This window comes from Pempheris klunzingeri, chromosome 11, assembly GCF_042242105.1.
Source record: "Pempheris klunzingeri isolate RE-2024b chromosome 11, fPemKlu1.hap1, whole genome shotgun sequence".
Classification (NCBI taxonomy): Eukaryota; Metazoa; Chordata; class Actinopteri; order Acropomatiformes; family Pempheridae; genus Pempheris; species Pempheris klunzingeri.
In genome coordinates, this window is record NC_092022.1 from 10,646,018 (window position 1) to 10,664,705 (window position 18,688).

The 18,688-nt window shown below is 40.3% G+C and overlaps 2 protein-coding genes across 3 annotated transcripts; both read right to left on the minus strand.

Annotated features, from left to right (window-relative positions):
- Positions 1-4,584: 4,584 nt before the first annotated feature.
- atxn7l2b (ataxin 7-like 2b) lies at positions 4,585-9,955 on the minus strand. 2 transcript variants are annotated; one of them, XM_070840031.1, is made up of 10 exons: positions 9,849-9,955; positions 9,183-9,254; positions 8,771-9,074; positions 8,021-8,256; positions 7,675-7,754; positions 7,292-7,503; positions 6,668-6,848; positions 6,274-6,395; positions 5,075-5,771; positions 4,585-4,889 (listed from the first exon to the last, which is right to left on the minus strand). In XM_070840031.1, the coding sequence occupies exons 1-9, from the start codon at positions 9,943-9,945 to the stop codon at positions 5,078-5,080; spliced, it is 1,998 nt and encodes a 665-aa protein (XP_070696132.1). In that variant the 5' UTR covers positions 9,946-9,955; the 3' UTR covers positions 4,585-4,889; positions 5,075-5,077. The 2 variants fall into 2 exon arrangements, with proteins under 2 accessions (XP_070696132.1, XP_070696133.1); XM_070840032.1 differs by having other exon boundaries at positions 4,585-4,847; positions 5,035-5,771.
- A 2,396-nt stretch (positions 9,956-12,351) lies between these two features.
- Positions 12,352-16,327, minus strand: sypl2b (synaptophysin-like 2b). The gene is made up of 6 exons (XM_070840165.1): positions 16,211-16,327; positions 15,983-16,060; positions 15,135-15,253; positions 14,828-15,032; positions 14,159-14,350; positions 12,352-14,059 (listed from the first exon to the last, which is right to left on the minus strand). The coding sequence occupies exons 1-6, from the start codon at positions 16,226-16,228 to the stop codon at positions 13,937-13,939; spliced, it is 735 nt and encodes a 244-aa protein (XP_070696266.1). The 5' UTR covers positions 16,229-16,327; the 3' UTR covers positions 12,352-13,936.
- Positions 16,328-18,688: the final 2,361 nt, after the last annotated feature.

Below are 18,688 nucleotides of genomic sequence, written 5' to 3' on the forward strand. Positions count from 1 at the left end.
AAGATAATGCAGCAGATACACATTAGGTGCATAATTTGTCTTGATTGATTATCAATGTATTGTTTCAGTTCATACACACACACAGGGTCCTTACGAGGACAAACAGGCTTCTGTTTATTGTCCAGTGAGGCACCACTTATGCAGAGTTTGACTGTTCCTCTTGGCCAAGTCACAGTCATTTATTCCTCTCTGCCTCACTAGTAGGAAGTTAAATGCCAAGCCAATGCTAAAAGCTGCCAGCTTGAGAATATTTTATTTTTTCCTCTACATACAATTTGCACCTTACACAAAACCCTGAAATATTTAAAATACATTAGTAAAAAAAAAAAAACATGAACTATGGTGTATCTCATAAATTGTAGATTTAAGTATTTGAACTTTGCTTACTTTGCTTGGTCATTCAGTGTCACACTGATTTGAAATGAAGCTGTTTTGCCCTGTGGTAGGAAGAAAAAGCTATATGTTGTATTAGGAAGTAAAGATTAGAGTCTGGCCCGTAAAACAAAAATGAAATAATAATATAAACCTAGAGTGTCCTCCAGAAGATTAAGCTCATGAATAGAGATGATGAGGCTGTACATTACGTGACAGGGGAGACATGATTTTAGAAGAAACCTCGTCTACCTTCAGAAGATCCCTTGGTTTTCATAATTAGAATTGAATCTATTGTGAATTTGACTTACCATGCAAGACAACTGATATGCCGTGCATATTTCATTCTTAACAAGAAAGAGTGATTTCATTAAACTGAGCAGTGTTTGTGTCATAATACGACAAGGCTAGCCCAGCGTAAATGCTAATTGCATCTTTTGATGGGACGCAGCTTCCCTCTGCTTTCCATGTCTTTGTCTCTCTGAGCAGATAGGTGTGTTATCATGAGTCACAGCAACACATAGCCATTCTCTCTGGCTCGCTGTACACTGACAGCCTCAATTCAGCCCAGATGTGTTTGCTTTGTTTGTGTACCTCTGTCATTACCAGGCTGCCCTCTCCTCGATTCAAAAGCAGTCATTCAACCAGGCAATGAATGTGATACCCTTTAAGTAGTCGGTAATTTGTTTATGAGGGAAATGCCTAGATCTTTCATTGAACACTTGCTCTTCTGCTAAGCCATGTTTTTGGAAAGTCTAATGTTAGAATGTAATGTTTGAAGCTTTTCCAGTTCAACAAATGCCCCCCTATATATAACGTATAAGAAAATCACATCCACCTTGCAATGAAATGTAAGTGTTGTTCTCAAACGTTGAGATGCACACATGTCTGGGTGCATTAGGGTTTTACGCAAAATTGAAATTATATTCACAGTTGCAGTGCGCACCACAGCATCTCCTGTGTGGGTGAAAAAGGAAGTCACACTTATCAGAGAGGTGGTGTGTGAATCATCCCTTTCCTCACACATAGGAATACCTGGTGGAGAAATAGAGAGCAGCAAAAATACCACAAGACGCGCTTAAATAAAGCCACATTTGGCACTACTGCAGACCGGTTGGTGTTGGTGAAGAAGCTGTCCCATTTTTAGGGATTCAGGCTCTACAATTTTTTCCCCTAGAACTGAAATATATGTGCTGTTCCCTGCTTTATCATTGTGGGATCAGTTAAAACCCCTCGAATTTCAAGGCCAGGCCACCCAAGGCAGAATGAGAAGCCGAGAAACTGGACACCAGTCACAGATTCTGAAACGGCTAAAACTAAAAATCATACGTAAGATATTACAGCTGTTGAATGGCACACATTCAAGCAGCAGATCATCAAGGAATAGCACGTGTTTTCACCGCAGTAACCCAGTTAAATCTGCCTCTGCTATTGGGTTGTCACTCTAATTAAAAGTTCTGTACAGAGAAAGTAAGAGGAGAAGAATGGCTTTGTTCTATCCAAAGCAAACCGGCCTTCCTATATATATCTATATATACAGTATATATATGTATTAAGACTCACTTTTCTGTGTTCAGTATTGATTAGTTGTGTACTGCTATGTTCTACCAATGTACTGACTGTATTCTTGTGTAATCTGATGTTGTTGATCATTTTGCACTTCGTCTGCCGCTGTGTTACTGTTAGTTATTTCAACATTCAAGTCTTGACATATATGTTTATTTTTTAAGTGGGGTGGGGTTTAGTTTTTTATTGAAATAGGATGTATTTTACACTTGACTCTGCTGAAGATTATGGTTAAACAAAATAGATATATGGAACGTGTATTTAAAAACTGCAAAGGACGAGTGCCAGTTTTGAAATCACTGAACATGATCCATCCTAATGGGCAGTGAGTATGTAGCCGGCAGTTATTCTCAGTCAGTATTTGACTTTGGTCATAAAGCCATAAGGAATTCAAGGAGAAGGGAGAGCGCTTTATCAGAGTGGTCAGGCGGTGTGGGGAGTTGTAGGAAGGTGGGCGCTCTCTCCATCAAAAGCAACAACTTTTCTATCTATAAGAGAAGTCCATGAATATTTTTTATAAAAGCCATGGATGTAGGAAAATCAAGAGGTCTCTCTACCCCCACCACTGAATTACTGAAACACTTGGGTTTGAATGGATTTGAAGACGGAGGGTAAATAAATCTTCTCAGGACTGTTTCAGTTTTAAGTTCTAATGTAATACAATGTCAAAACATTATAATTGCATTTAAATGTTTTCACATTTGACTAAATCTTTGGTTTGTGGAGTTTACAGGCCCTTTGCTATTTACAGTATCGGCACATTAACTATTCCCTTAATGATCAACTCCCACAGATTGGGGGAGAGACGGTCTCTCACAGCCCGACATTCATCTAGCTCCATTCATCTGACTATGTGGTAGCAATTATGGGAAAAGATCCTTCAGGTGGTGGGGCTAAAAGCTTGATGCTTTAATAGTGTGCTACTACTAGTGAACAAGAATGGAGCTTTTAACATTATCAGATGCACTGGGTTTATTGACCACGACTTCAAACATGAGCTGGTTGGTTACTGCCATCAAATCTCTGATCTCTCGCAGCGAAAGTGGAATGGCTTTGCATGGTACGCTTAAGAGCTTCTCTGACTGCAGGATAGGTGCAACCAAGTAGGCATTAAAGATAAAGAAAACTGATATTTCATTTGACTTAATAAAAGATCAAGATTTACACTCTGTGCTGCCTCGGTTTTTACTGCTGTCTCTTGCTGTTTCCAGAAATCTTTGACAGGAACATAATTCTGAAGTGACTTGTTTCCACATCTTTAATGGCTGAGCTGAAACATTTTGCCAAATTATTATTGCTAATGTTTGGAACTGAATAATATTATGTATCTCCTTGATTAGTAACTGGATATTTCATCAAGTGTGATCTAAATATGGAAGATGTCTCGCATAAACCTGCTTGCTATAACTGTTTATCATATTGAACAGATTTAAAATACCAATGTTGATTTTTATTACCCATCACATGACCAAAATATAACAGGCTTCCTGTATATACAATGAGTGCTTATATAACTTAAATGTCTAAAGGTTCATCGTGATGTTTTTTTTCTCAGGAGGAAGATTGTTGATTTAACGCCATCTAATGGTAAAATCAGTGTACTGCTGTATGTAAACGTTGGCATTTTCTGGACACATTATAAACCACAGCATTACCAATCAATAGAGGCGTTGACACATTTAACCCTTGTATGTTGTTCGGGTTTGTGGGATCCGATTTCATCCGTTTTCATGTTCTTTATCAAAAGAAAAATAATCATTTTTTCAAACTCAGACTCATCAATATGAACCAAGGCCAATGAGTCTGAGTTTGAAAAAATAATTAATTGTATAATTATTATTATATTATTATAATAATATATTCTTATTATTCTTATTATATATTATTATGTATATATTAATAAAATGAAAACGGGTCCCACAGACCCGAACACCATACAAGGGTTAAACAATCTTTTGCCTCTGTTTTATGCAACTGTGTGAAGAGTAAAACATTCAAACTGAGGGTAAATGTTAAATGTCCATATGATACTCCCTTTCATGTAAGAATAAAAACTAGAGACATAGGCATAACATCTATATTTTAATACTTGTAAAAACGTTGAGTTTGCATATTGCTGAAATAAGCTTTAAGATGACAGGTGTGTCAGATGGTCTCACACTTATACATGAGGGGAAAAAAACAAAAAAAACTGCATAATTACTTGTGATGTTTCAGATGACCTGACTTCCATCACTACAGTTACATGTATAGTATGTGTATGCATAATTTGTAAATGATCTAATCAGAAGACCACAAACATTTAGCCAATTGTACTTCACTGTATCATAAATTCACCTAATTTCTGTCGTCTTCTGATTGGACAATGTAGTAGTCCAACCATTTGATTTTACAAATACCAGATGGCTCCATCTGGTGTTAGAAAATAGAAAATGATCAAAGCAGCACTAGTTGGAAAATTGGAGAAAAACCTTAACACAGTTTAAAACCTTAAACACAATACAATTAAATACAATTTTTGTAATTTGAGTAAATGAGTATTAAGTAAAGTGACCAAAATCCCACTTGAACTATCTCTAATGCTCCAATAATACAGAAGACGTGGTTATAAGATTCAAGAATTTTTTATTGTTTTGACATGAAATGACTTTTCATTGTAGCAGCAATAATGAGTAGACTGAGGTATGTTTATATTCTTACACAGGTAATAAACAGAGACATTTTAACACGTAGAAAAATAAACATTTTGCAAAAAATACATACATACATATGCAGAGAAATATTTATTCCTGATGCATTCATAAAAATGTGACGATATAAACAAATGTGGACAGAAACCCACACACACAAACACAAAACACAAAACGCATTCACACAGTCATACTTCGCTGGTAGCAGCTGCAGCCAGCCTATTCTCCGAGTGGTCTTTTTAAGGCTGGCCCCTTTATTGGCTGTGAAGATGAGAGATAAACAACTGTCACCAATATATGCATTCATTATTGTTTAAAACAAAAACAGAACATGTTCAGTGCCATTCATGCCTTTATAGGCTAAAAGGAATAGATCCACATAATCAAAACACTGATGGTATGAAACCTATTGCCTCATGCATGCCTTAGCCGGCCAGTCTACTCACTCTTTAGGAGTCTGATCGTTCGTCCAGGCCCCATGCAAGCACGTCCCCCATGTTCTCCCCCTTCCAGGTGAGGAGGCTGGAGCGGGAAGGGGAGGACAAGCGTCGACTCTTGGAGGTTCTGGATAGCGAGGAGCTAACGGGTGGCGACTCGTTGCTGCCTTTGCGCTTTTGGCCAAGACCCCTGTGGTCATAGCCGACCCCCTTCTGCTGAGTCCCCAGGGCCCTCCCTCTGTGGGGGGGACGGAGGAGAGGAGGACATGGCTTCTTTCCGTGTGAGAAGGTACCATTTACTGGTCCTTGAGAGGAGGGGACGTGTGGCTGGCCCTTCTCATGGAGGGGGGGATCCCTGATGTATTTGGAGGATTTGTCCTCACCGCTGTGTGACAGCTTGGCAGCTTTCTGCGCTGCGCTTGCACCTTGCATAAGCTCCACCTCCCTCAGCCGAGTCTTGCTGGTTCGCCCAACAGGATTGCGCTGTCGGCCAGGCCCAAGGCTCGCAGAGGTGGTGGAAGAAGGCGGTTTGGTACTGTGAGCGTTGTGCTGACTGCTTTTGGTTTCCAGTTGTCCCAGTGAGGTATAGTCAAGGCTAAGGGAGCCTGTGGATTTGGAGGGTCTGGCTTTAGTCCTGACGGGTGATCCTACAGTTGAAGGTGTGACATGAAGTGACCTGAGACCTGATGATACGTGAGGCATTTTCCTGTAAGTTAAAGGCATGAAGCTGATTAGGATTCCATTATTTCATGTAAATGTAAGGAAAGCAAAACATTCAAGATATTTTCACTTAGCCTGATGTGGTTCTGGTGGATCTGCTCATTTTGTTACGAGAGAGATTATCCAGTGGCTCCCAAATGTTAAATGACATAATTGTGATTGCGTCGCCACAACTGTCTGATTATGTTCTGAAATCTGACTCCATTGATACACTTAACTGTTAGTGTCATGAAAATCAAGTAATTTGGCAATGCAAGTTATATCAGATCATTGTCTGACCATTTCGTACCAGATAATGAATTACTCTTAACTATTTAATTGGAAATGCACTATACTTAAAAACTCTTGATATGTAATTATCTTTTAATTTCTGAGGGAAGGAAACTAGATTGAGGAAAGTCTCCCAACTCACTGAGAAACTCTTTCCTCCACCTCACCATGCTCAAATATGAGGTATTTCTGCCATGTGTAAGAGTAGAGATACTCACTTCCATAAGTGTGTGTTGACATGGTGCTCCAGCATGGCACTGAGGGCAAACCGCAGGTGGTGCCAACGCCGGTCGAAGGTGAAGATGTTGCAACCCAATGTGCGGCATCCGAAAGTGCATAGCTACAGAACGGAAACAGTTTTAGAAATGACAACACTACTTAAAAAAAAAAAATCATACTGAAATCCAATCGCCCCCACCCTTTTATGTTTTTATTGATAAAATAACACTAAATTGGACCTGTGTTTTTCACTGTCTAAAGTCATACATTAAAACTGTTTAATTTCCTCTTGAAACAATCTTACAAAACTATTTTGAACATGTCTGAAGTGGCCTATTGTACAAATCCCAATCTACTGGCTGCTACTGTGCTTCTGTGTGTTTCTGCACTTACCCCGAGAGGTTTGGGATGCCAGCGTGTGACAGGCAGGCCTGTGGCTTCCTTCTGCTCATCTTCTTCACTCTCCTCACTTGACAGCAGGCTCTGGTTGAAGGGATAGGGAGGCTGAACATCCACCTCCACAGTGCTCTCGCCCTCCTCCCCTGGAAAGCTGCCTGATGTGTCCGTGGACCTGCTTTGAAGGCGACAGAGTACAACTAATGACAATGATGCATTATGCTACAAAATAGACCAACACAAAACAGGAGGTCCTATGTGGAAATAAATTACTCAGATAGAAACAGATTAACATCAAGATGGTACCATCTGGATGATAATCTCCGACATTACTATTCAGAACATGATCTTTTCCAATTAAATGTTTTGTCTAATCAACACGGTCATTGTTTATTTTGTATGCTTGTCTTGTTCGCCACTTTGATCTGTTGTGTGAAGTCATTATGATGTAAAATGTAAAAACGTAATGAGAACAGGTGTAAGACGCCGTAAGTATGTAACTATGTTGTTTAGCATTGTTCAGCCCTTCATGTGCGGCGAGAATTTGTAATGTTCACTCAAGAGGTAACTTGGTGAATCAAATTAACTTTGTTAATATGGAAAAAAAATCCTATTCCATACCTGAGAATGTGACAGTTGCTGTTGAAGTTGTATTTACTGCCCTGAGTTGTTGCTTTGTCTTCAAAAGCTTCCAGATGTTGCTCTTTGTCTTTTGATTTGGCAAGAAGCTGCTCCATATCTCGACCTGCTGAGGCTGTTCTCTGCTCCACTGCCAACTGATCGAAGGTCTTAGTCCTTCCCAATGCTTTCTTCTGCTGGTGAATGGAACCATTCTATGCAGAAAGGGCAGCGCAGGGGAGAAAGAGAGCCATTACATCCCATCTCAAACAAATGATAAAACTCTTCTTTATGATTCAAATAATGAAAGTAACCTCAAAGACAAAGATTAATATCTGTGTTTATAATGAACAACAATAAAGGTACTGGTAACACTGTGAGTTTACATTGCATATAAGCTCCCGGCTGCACTTCTCCACTTCTGGATCCAGAACGCTGCTGTGTTTGTTCTGGTCACATTCTTTCTCTATGGGAAAAAAAGCAAACACAGTAGTCAGTGAGCAACAGCGGGACACAGACAGTCAACATGGATTCATGCTGGCGGAGAGATTCCAGACCACCATATGGTCATTTTTCAGTTCTGCATATGTTCTAGTTATATTATAATGTAAATACTGCTGTATACAACATATTATAACCAGGATAATACAGTAAATGTTTAAGGATCCTTGACATGTGGCAGAAAGGCAGCAGGGGAAGAAACAACAGAAGTTGTATCAACAGCAGACTTACTGTCAATGTTTTTGTAAATCCTGCTGTAGGTTCTCATGCCCCGCAAAGGAGGCTCACTGGACTGGCCAGCTGTGGGCTTCTGAGCAGAGGGTCTCTTTGACGGTGACGTGGAGGAGGAACGGTGGCCAGGTGGCAGGGGTCCTGAGTGCCATGGAGAAACCCTGGGGTGAGGCGTGGAGGAGGAGTGGGATGGGTGGGGAGGGTTCTCCTGAAGGAACTTTTCCACTGAAGGAAAACTGTGTGGGGTAGTTAGAGAAACAAACTTAAGATACGACTTATGAGGTTAAGGCTTACAATTTAGATACAATAGCAAAATTCAGCTTGTGTAAGTCCAAAACTAAACTAACTAACTAAACTAGTTTTTAAGTGGTTAACAGTCAACAGATTGCACAGCCCTTTTTATGTTAGATGTAGTTCTTATATTATTTTATTTGTATAGTATATTATATAGTATATATTGTATAGTACTGTATATATAGTATATTTTGGTTCCTTGGTGCCTGGCCGGTTGGGTCACTGACATACTGAACTTGTAAACAAACAAAGAGAGTTACTGTATTTAGTGTCCACTCTGAACCTAAACACATTAGGTCTTTTTCCTCCATGATACTACCAAACATTATGCTGTCCCACCCACATCTGCCTTCTTACAGCTCTAGTCACCGTTTCAAACAAAGCAACAATAAATACAGTACCACATTCTTCAAGATAAACTTGTGTTGCTGTGAAGTAAACAATCTGCAACAGTACCTCATTGCCTCCCTCTGGGCCTTGGTAGGCCTGTGCTGTTGGACAGGTAACGAAGCTGAGGAGGACGCGGTGCTGGCTTCCTTCTGCCTCTCTCCAGAAGAGGACAGATTTGAAGAAGAACAGGCAAGGCGAGGTTGCTGCGGTGGAGCTGAAGTAGATGACTGGCCACACATCTTAGTGAGAGGACCATGCTGCCTCTCACAGTGCCTCTCAAAGGCTTGAGGCTTCACCACCTGCCCACAGTGGCTGCACACCACCAGGTAGATCTCATCGTGTGCTGGGCAGTGGCCGTATATGTGCATATCTGTAGAAGAGAACGCAAAATGTAGTTAAAGTTATATGCATTTCTCGATGCACCAGTCTGAGGTGACACACTGAATACACTGTGGGGTTGTTGAGTTTCTTGAGTCACCTTCTTTCCTGAGGGTCATGGTCTCTGAGCGGTTCCTCCCATACTTGCTGCTGTCTTCAGCATTAAACCCAGCTGCATGAAAGGCAAAAACAGTCAGCATAGGGCATCCCTGTAGCTCCTCCAATAAGCAGGTGTAGTGAGATATCTGGATAGCTCTGGTAAATAAAACCCGGCACAGGTCGTTCACATCAGTCCATGTTGCTGATTTGAGGGGGCTTCGCCGGATTTTACGCATAAAATTAAAAACTATCCAGATAAAACCTGCAGATTGAAGCTTCTCTTATCATATATCTGCTGCCAGTGACCGCTGGCTAGTGAGTTTCCATTAGCAAACTGGACAAATCCTTCTTAAGTGGTGTTGTTGTGTTTGGTGTAACATTAGCTGACAGGCTAATGCTAACGGTGCATTTACCTGTCCACAGGTAAACCGCTCGCGCCCTGTTTACCAGCTAGTGTTTTATCACTAAATGCAACGATTATTCAGATGTGTTTTTGTTCGTTGCCAGTTAACATCCCAAGCTAACTCACCCTGCACTAGGACCCAGCGGGTCTTTTGTTTGGGTCGCCCTGTTTGTCGCCCTGTTTGTCAGCAACAACAAATAAATCACAGGAAACCGACACAGTGACATGATGGAAACCAGGCCCGAGGCAGGGAGCGCCACTCACCGTCAGATGGCAAAATATTCACCCTATCTACCCAACAACTCCAGTTTAATCCCACAAAGTCGTCGAGATTAGGATGTCGCCGATCCAAAGCGGCCATTGCTGCTCTAGGCGCGTTCACGGGGTGATACAGTCGGTGCGCGCGCATCGCAGCCGCGTCACAAAGCGCGCGGCCGTGTTGAGGCGTGTGCACAAATAAAGCTGCATTACAGACACACACTTTCACACATTTACAATAATATAATAATAATAATAATAATAATAATAATGATATAAAATATCAGTGTTACCAGGCTTTCATTAAAGTCCATGTGAAGCAAATTCAGAGATTTTTTTCTGAACACGTTGTGCATGTTAGAAAATGACTGCTGAAACATGTGAAAAGAAAACATGTGAGTTACAGAGTAACTGATATGGTAAGGCTGTGGCTGAAATAGTGTCTGTGACATACTGGAGCCCACTTAGCATGACTCCTCCCCCTGCAGTATATAAAAGAGCATCCCCATCATTAGAGGAGGAGGTACCCTGGGGAAGGCAGTGATCTGAGATGCTAAGCTAGTGCTACCAGCAATATCTCAGGAAGTACACCAGACTTTAAAGCTCATTTTACATAGTGGCCAAAACGTGTAATTACAACAACGCCTCCAGAAAGACTTCTTTTCCATAGACTTACATTGTGAAAGAAACATCTGGAACATCTTTTTTTGAGAGTCACAACCTCCAAAGAAATGACTCGTTTCATCATCAGAATTTGATCCATTTGGTCAGATAACATTTGGAAAGACGAGAAGAGCTGCACGATTAAATCATTTTATTCCCATTCATTATAGCAGAGGGCTAGTCAGCCCTGCAGACCCGAGACACTGATGCACGTGCTCCATCAGCCCAACAATGCAGAAGATCTGGGTACTTTTAAGCCCAGGAAGGCAAACTTTTTTGATGTCATGCTCCACTGAGCAACTTTCATAGGAATGAATGGTACCCTGTCTCCAACATTGTATCCAGTCTCCTCACTGCAGTCAGCCCAACCTAAGTAATCAGTGTTAGGATGGTGTGTGTTGACGGCTGTGTAGTTGCAGATAGGTCTCGCTTGGACAGACTGTATCCTTGAGTTAAAGCACCGTTTGTGTTACCACTACATTAGATATCATGGACCATGTTACAAAGGTTGTTACCAGGCCTGCTAGCACTAACATAGTCTCTTCTGCAGCAGCTGCAGTCATCCTCCTGACTGCAAGCCGGTTTTCAACCCTCGCTAGTCCTGCTGGTCCGCGAGCTTTCCCACCGACAACAACACATGCTAGTGACAGGGGACTCCATTACTGGTTACTAGCCTGCAGTTAAAACTATTACCCATAATGAAGTTACCTACTAATAATGCAACCAGTTTTAATGGGACATCAAAGGTGGCAAACTCCAGATAAAAATCCCGATTCTATTGTAAAAATGTAAAAAATTTTATTATATAAATTTTACTGTGGAGATCCTCAACAAATGTTACCATCAGAACATTGCCAGAATAAATGTAGAAACTATAATAGACTGGTGATTCTTGCGATGTCAGGGGCCTTAAATTGGTGTAAGATCTTTTATTGTTCATGCAGCTGGTGAAAATTCAACCATAGCTTCTAAGCAGGATTTTTAGGACATAAATGCATCACAACCACTAATGCTATTTGTGATTAATATATGAAATTTATTAATGGGATGTGGATAGAGATTGTACACACAAGCATTTTTCTGCTCACAGGGACTTGCTTGCTGTATGTAATTTTCATTGTGATTTTTTTTCCTGGTTAATCAAATAAAATTTTCTTAAAAATACTGATGAGTGATACTGACAAATTGCTGAATTTCAATCAGTTATTTAAATTCTTTCTCTTACTTCTCTGTTGATCAACAAATCGTTGAAGTATTTCAGTTCTAGTAATCTGCTCTCAAAAAGGAATTTACAACCAGTCATTTTAAACAAGCCAACATTTAAGAAACTGGGCATATATGCAAAATAAACAAATTTAGATTATGTGAGGTGAGTTCAACAATAGCTTCTAACTTGTGTGAGTCTAGATTTTAGCCTGACCGAAGTCTAATGGTTTTTTTTTGTTAGTTTTGGGTAAGTGGTTTACTGACATACCACAGCATTGTGAAGATTTAACTGGACTGATGAGAGTCAGGTTTATTTAAAGGCTTGTGTCTGTGTGTGGATGGATGTTGTTGATGTCAGCTGATGATGATGATGATGATGATGGTAGAAGCAGCATCTCTGACCCCTAGTGAATGTCAAACTGTATTGCATGTTGCTACAAATTAAAGCTAAGACATTATCAGCTCTTCAAAGAGTGACAAACAGGAAGTGCAACGTGAGTTAATGTAGCCCACTTTGTGAATCTTGTGTTCCGAGTGCCAGAGGAGTCATTTTGATCACCTGTCTGACGGTAACGTTAAGAATAGTATGTGTGCTGCCACCTGTGAAACAACCAGGCAAAAATCAAACACGTGACGACAATCCAGTTCTTCCTTTTAATGATGCACAGCTTTTCAAGCACTTCATGTCCATGCAGTACCTCCCTGGACTGTTATTAGAGCTCCAGTCTCATCAATGTGACATTTTTATCAACACAGCAGTGGATCAACCTAGAAACTGTGAATCAAGAAAGGCTATATAATAATGGTGGCTGTAATAGAAAAAAAAAAAGCTTGTCCCTGGAGACAAAAGCCAGGCAAAAGCAAGAAAAATGTAAGTTAGTTAGTAACTGGTCAATTGTTTATGGAAAAAAATGAACAGCAACAAACAAATACAAATTAATAGTAGAATATACTATATTGTGCTATTGCCAATGCTACCGGAGTGTACTGTATTAATGGTACAAGCTGGTAGTATTGGCTTTGAAATACTACTTTCTAGGGTGCTTTCTTATAAATTTCTTAATTTAAACATTACAAACAGGCAGGACAAAGAGAAAAACATCATGTCCTTGCAGGGAAAAGATCACATATTCTACCAAATAATTGTAATAGTTTTAAAAGTAAAATTCATAAATAGCGAACATGCTCCAGACTACATTCAACTACATTCAACCTGAATTTAGCCATAGATAGTGAGAAAATGAGGCGCAACATAACACAAAGAAGATTAAATAAAATTGCTTTCTTTCATTACAAAGAATCTCCCATCGGCAACTGAATAATTTTTTCCAAAGGGAAACTTGTATAACATGTATAATCATGTATAATGTAGTCTATTGAATAAATAAATACCTCAGAGTGAGCTATATTAACCCCGAAAAGTCTGCTGCTGCAAAATCTGTTCTACTAGCTACTAGCTCCACTACTAGCATCATGGTGAATGTAGGCACTGGCAGGATGGCTCTGCAAGCAGGATAACTCAGCTTTCTCACACCATATAGCATGTGTGGTATTTATTGTTTTGATGGGCTACATTTACCATCACCACAGACATTAACCTAAAAAGTAGAAGAGTCATCATTGTTACTACGCTTTTTGATGCCTATTTTATGTTTAAGATTGGACTGAAATTTGACATTGTCCACAAGTCTAGACTCATGTTAACAATAAATGCACTTCAAGTATTTTATATTTATTAGGTATTTTGTAATTTGTACACTTATTAGCCCTGAGGTTTGTTTTTGTTTTTTTAAAGAAAATGCTGATGGCAGAAATGATGTAAGGTACAGAAATACTGTTGGCACTTAACAGGTTGACAAAGTGATGCTTCGTTATGATTTTTCACTAATGAGTCCACCTCTCTAGTACCATTCCAGATAAGGGACACTTAGTTTGGGATGTATAAATATGTTAAAACATGCAAACGTCTGTGAGAATTGCATTTTTGGCTGAAACAAATTTCCTGTACTGATTTCACTGTAAACAACTGAAGTTTTAGTTTCCAAAATGTATTTGAGATAATACGGCCCTAAATATAATATTAATACGTAGCAAAAAAGGATGAGTCCGTTTTGGAAACATACACCTTGTAATCTACAGTATTATTTCTCTGAACAATTAGTACCAAAACGACTCATTCAATAACATTACATGTTAGACAGTTTTGAAATGAGGAAGCTGCGCAGTTATGAACGCTCAACTCCCCCCTCCACCTCTGCAGGCTGGTTGGCTGACTTGTGGAAAGGCGTTTCTTTGTAAATGAACCAGCAGTTGCCACCCCAAAGGATGAGGTTGAGAAAACCAAAAATCTGCCAAAGAATAATAAGATATTAGTCAAGTACCCCAGGCAATGGTTGTACGCACAAGTTTAGTCATGTCTGGAAAAGAGTACTTTGCATACAACTTACCACAGAGGCATTTAGTCGGCCCATGTGAGGCACAGCACCTGGTGTGCACTTGTTGTTGGCATCCTTGCAAACATTAAGAACAGTTAAAATGGTTGAAGGACTGGTCGCCCACTTCACATCGGACAGGCCTTTAGCCCAAGCAGAAGATGATGCCAACCACAAGAAGGTAAAGGCAGCAGTCACCAGCAGGTCCTTAGAGAAGAACAGTTATCAGTATTAAACTCTTAAACAGACCTCAAGGAGCTTTGCTGGGCGGAGATTGCCAAGTGCATGTTCCTTAGTTGCTTTTGAGCCACACCCTTCCCGTTGTTTCATTTACACAACTCTGTTAGATGCACTTTCTCTGACCCCTACTTGGATTCCTGAATGAAGTAGACTCCTTGAATTCCAGCAGCTGATGCCAGATGAAAAATTGTACACACAAAAAGTGTGAAATACAAACACTGCCTGCACCGATAAAACTACATTCGGATCACTACTGAATTTGCACAGCTCAAAGAAGACACATACAACACTTTTCCCGGTCCAAATACAACATCTTCAAGTCCACAGCATGCAATTTAATCCCGCTCCATTGCTAAGCTATTTACAGATGGAGAGGAGGACCTGGCTAAGCACAAGCATTTCACCAGAACAGCTGAAAAATATGGAGAATCCATATAAACATACCACAATGGGGCCACGACTAGATTCTCTGTACACATGCTGGAAGCCCAGGTAGAGGACGAGCGTGGCAGTGCAGTAGAGAAAGGCAAACACTCCAATACAGACGTAAAACTGTGCTGAGGAGGAGTGGTCTCCCATCAGGTGGTAAGCAGTGGTGGTCGTCTGATTGATTTTGCAGTCAGGAATGTTATAGGGATCTTGCAACAACCTGTGTGAACACAGACAGAATATTTTATCTATGGCAATCCTAAAAGTAAACGCACACTCTACAGTGAGCTGGATGCTCACTGTGAAGGAGTCACACACACACCTGAATGGGTAGTTGAAACCAATATGTATTTCTTGATTGGCACTCCCCTGGCACTGGACGTTGACGCTGGTTGTGCCACTGTAACCGCCGGTCGTAGCGAAGGCAAATATGGAGAACACCTTTTGCCATAAACACAAGATAGTAGGAGACACGTTAGCATATGCAGAACGCTGATCAAACGGTCACACACACACACACACACACACACATCAACTTCCCTTTAAATCATGCAACACACATTTGACAGGAAATCCTTGTGTTACTCACAGGATGCCATCACTGTGAATGGTGTGCAGTTCACAGCACAAACATACCCTCAAATTTAAAAGAATACAGATGTAGCTAATATACTCATACATATACTGTGAATACAATGTTTTATCTGGAGGTGGAAACACATAATATCTACTTGAAAGCAAAAGCTGTCATATTGGATTATTTAGCAACAAATATTGTGACAACTATAACAGCTACGTGTCTAATACAGTATTTTTTCTGCATTATAAGATACATAATCAGCTCTGGGCTCAGTATCAGTTCATCTGGGTTATCTTGCTTTTTCTATGGGCTGACATGTTGATGTGTAGATCCGATATAGTTAGACTGAACCACCACACTAGACCAGAGTAAATGCATACCATATTTGAAACGGTGTTACAGCTCAAAGGAAGAACCGCATAGCTCCCTCAGGCGTGTAGTGGGTCACAAGACAGACAGCATAATCCATTTGGAAAGCATTTTGCAGTTAGGGATGGATAGCTCATGCAGAGGATACTCCGCCATAGGCCATTTGGTAGGGGAAGAGGAAAGAGAGAGACGGAGGGAAAAAAAGTTATGAACAAACTTACCCATTCTAGCAACCGGATGAATGCCAAAGGCTCCTTTAGAGGTCCCAAATCAAGAGTGAATCCCGAAGTCAACACTTTCTGATGAGAAATAGAGATGCAGTGAGTGAAAGGAGCAGTTTTAGTGCGAAGTCCTCCCACACACACACGCACACGCACAAAGAGGTGTGTTTGGTTAAAAAACAAACTTTATGGGTCATAAAGTCTTCATCCTCCTGTCGGATCCATTACCTGGGCGATGGAAGCCATGGTTTGTCCGTGTCGACGATGATGATAATAATGATGATGATGATGATGATGTGTTCGCTCCCTTGCGTCTTTTTCGGGGCTCTTCTCGTCAAACTTTTCTCCAACTACAGCGGACGGTAGTAGAGAGCACGTGATCACTGACGTGAGGGCGTCGACAGGGGCTCTGCTGGCGCGCAGTGGAGAAATGTGGTCCTGAAGTGTAACTTCATTATTTCACTGCTTCCGTATTTGGGTGTGTGTTTAGGTGGACTTTGGTGCATTTGATGCATGATCATCTCATTTGATAGTTTGATAATAAGCTTAAGGATGTAGCGATGGAGGAAGAAGGTTCAGGTTATTGTTCTATAATACTATACAATGTACAACAAAATAAAAGTCCTTCATTCAAATTGGACTGAAGTACAGATTCGTAGCCTATTATTAATACTTAAGTATCAAAAGTGCTTGTAAAAATACAAGTTATGCAGAATGACTAAATGAATAGATAAATTGATAATCAAAGGAATAGATATAGATAGTCGAAGTGGAACTTGTTTAACACTAGCTACATATACAGTACTTAACAAATGCAGGCTCAGGCTGCTTTGATCATGTTTCAGGTCACTTTTACTATCACATCATTTGCACTTTATTGCATATTCACACTAACATGCTCATAGAGTAACTTACTATCTGTCCAGTGCTCTTTGCACTGCCATGCGTATACCACAGCCCTGTAAATACAGTCGTAATAATCTGACCTGTGCATAGACAGCTTCTAATTCATAATAGACAATTTCTGAAAAGAATTTGTGACATTGAGACACAATATCAACTGATAGTGGGGCAGCTAGGTTGAAATATTTTTTTACACTGTCCGTTTTGCGATTAAACTTATTTGGCACAGATGTAGGTTTATATGTCATAAAAAGATGTAGTCTATGGGTGGTGCAGCAGGTTTGGCTCCTCAGAGCCATGGCAGCCGTTTTTCAAAATATCGACCAAATAGGTGCTAAATATTCCTGAATGAATGAAATGCAATTTATGAGTCTTGATGATTGCAAGGTGTATTCAAGCGGATTAAATTATATACCAACATACACAGACAGGTTTTTTTATTCTCTCTTTGTGTTTTAGGGGTGAATGAAAGCCAAATGTAAGGAGCATGGTCAACAGCAAATTTCATCCCCTTGCCTTCATGCAAGAATGACAACCAATGCATTTATGTAATGGCACGATCTTCAGCGCTCCATCAGTGCATTTCTCTTTTCATTAGCAGTATAACTGACCGCGATGTAACTGGATACATTTCTGGGTCAAGGATAACCTCAGTAACCACTAATCACAGGTTGCATGAGAACTTTTTAGTTTAGATGAGCACTTTAGGTTCATATGGTATGACAATGTTTTAATTTTGAGAAGACAAAGGGAGCTGTTACTTGTCTGATCTACACTTCATAACAAAACTTCATAAACACATTCAGCAGTACCAGTTGGTTTTTGGGTCTCTGGGTGTATAAGTAAACTATCTTCTGGGTGCACTGTATTGATGTGGAACATAGAGGCGACAGGGTACAAACACGACACACAGAGGGCAGGAAATGTGAATAAGGGATCTATCCTGAATGGTACTCTCTAAATATGTAATATCCAGCTTGCATTAGAGTATGCAGAGTTTAAAATGTCCAAATATGCTTTGAGAGTGAATGCTCAGTAATGGTTATGACTTTTCACTAGAGGTCACCATTTCCACATGATTGTTATTCAACTAACCCTATTTATACAAAGCAAGCCATGTGTTTCTCATGAGTCCCATCAGTGGAGGCTGAACTCATTCACACACGGGTTGTCCATGTAATTCCTTCAGTTTGGGTGAAAGGAAATGCTCCTTCTTGGGCTTAGTAAGAAGGGAAATTTAGACACACTTGGCTCCTTGACCCCTCAATTTGCCTACCTTCTGTAAACACACCGTGCATAGTAAGATCTGGGTTCTTATAGAAAGGCCCAGTTCTCATCCTAACAGAGTACATCTAGAAGGAATAAGAGTGGCTTTGTTCTCCACCTTTTAATAGTTGACTGGGCTGCCATGGGGGAGGGGCTGCAACGCCATTGTACAGTCTCTTTGTGGAGGAATGCTGCTCTACAGATCAGATTGTTTTGCTTTCTGGGATTTAAGAAATACACAAGCAAGACTCAATACACACCAAGGATATCCTCAGCGCTACGAGGCACATTTGAGTGTGGCTAAGTTGTGGATTTAAGTTGAAGATTTCAGGGTTGTTGAATCCATTGAAACTTGTTCAACAGCCTTTTATTTTCGCCTGTAATGAGACGACGCCTTTTTTTGTTTGCAGGCTTGCAAACTTGTCAGACAGGTTGTGCAACACTAAAGACTAAACATGAGAATAACCAAATTCTCTGCATAACTATCTGATCTGTTCCTCCCGTGCTCTACCAGCAGAGTTTCAGTTATTGCTCTGG

Excerpts from the sequence above, each read along its gene's own strand:
- atxn7l2b (XM_070840031.1), bottom strand. The coding sequence starts at position 9,945 with ATGGCCGCTTTGGATCGGCGACATCCTAATCTCGACGACTTTGTGGGA. Across the intron at positions 9,075-9,182 it reads CATGACCCTCAGGAAAGAAG|ATATGCACATATACGGCCAC; the intron begins GTGACTCAAGAA and ends TCTCTTCTACAG. Across the intron at positions 6,396-6,667 it reads GGCATCCCAAACCTCTCGGG|CTATGCACTTTCGGATGCCG; the intron begins GTAAGTGCAGAA and ends TCCGTTCTGTAG.
- sypl2b (XM_070840165.1), bottom strand. Across the intron at positions 15,254-15,982 it reads TCATCCGGTTGCTAGAATGG|GTGTTCTCCATATTTGCCTT; the intron begins GTAAGTTTGTTC and ends TTATGGCAAAAG. Across the intron at positions 14,351-14,827 it reads CTAGTCGTGGCCCCATTGTG|GACCTGCTGGTGACTGCTGC; the intron begins GTATGTTTATAT and ends TTCTTCTCTAAG.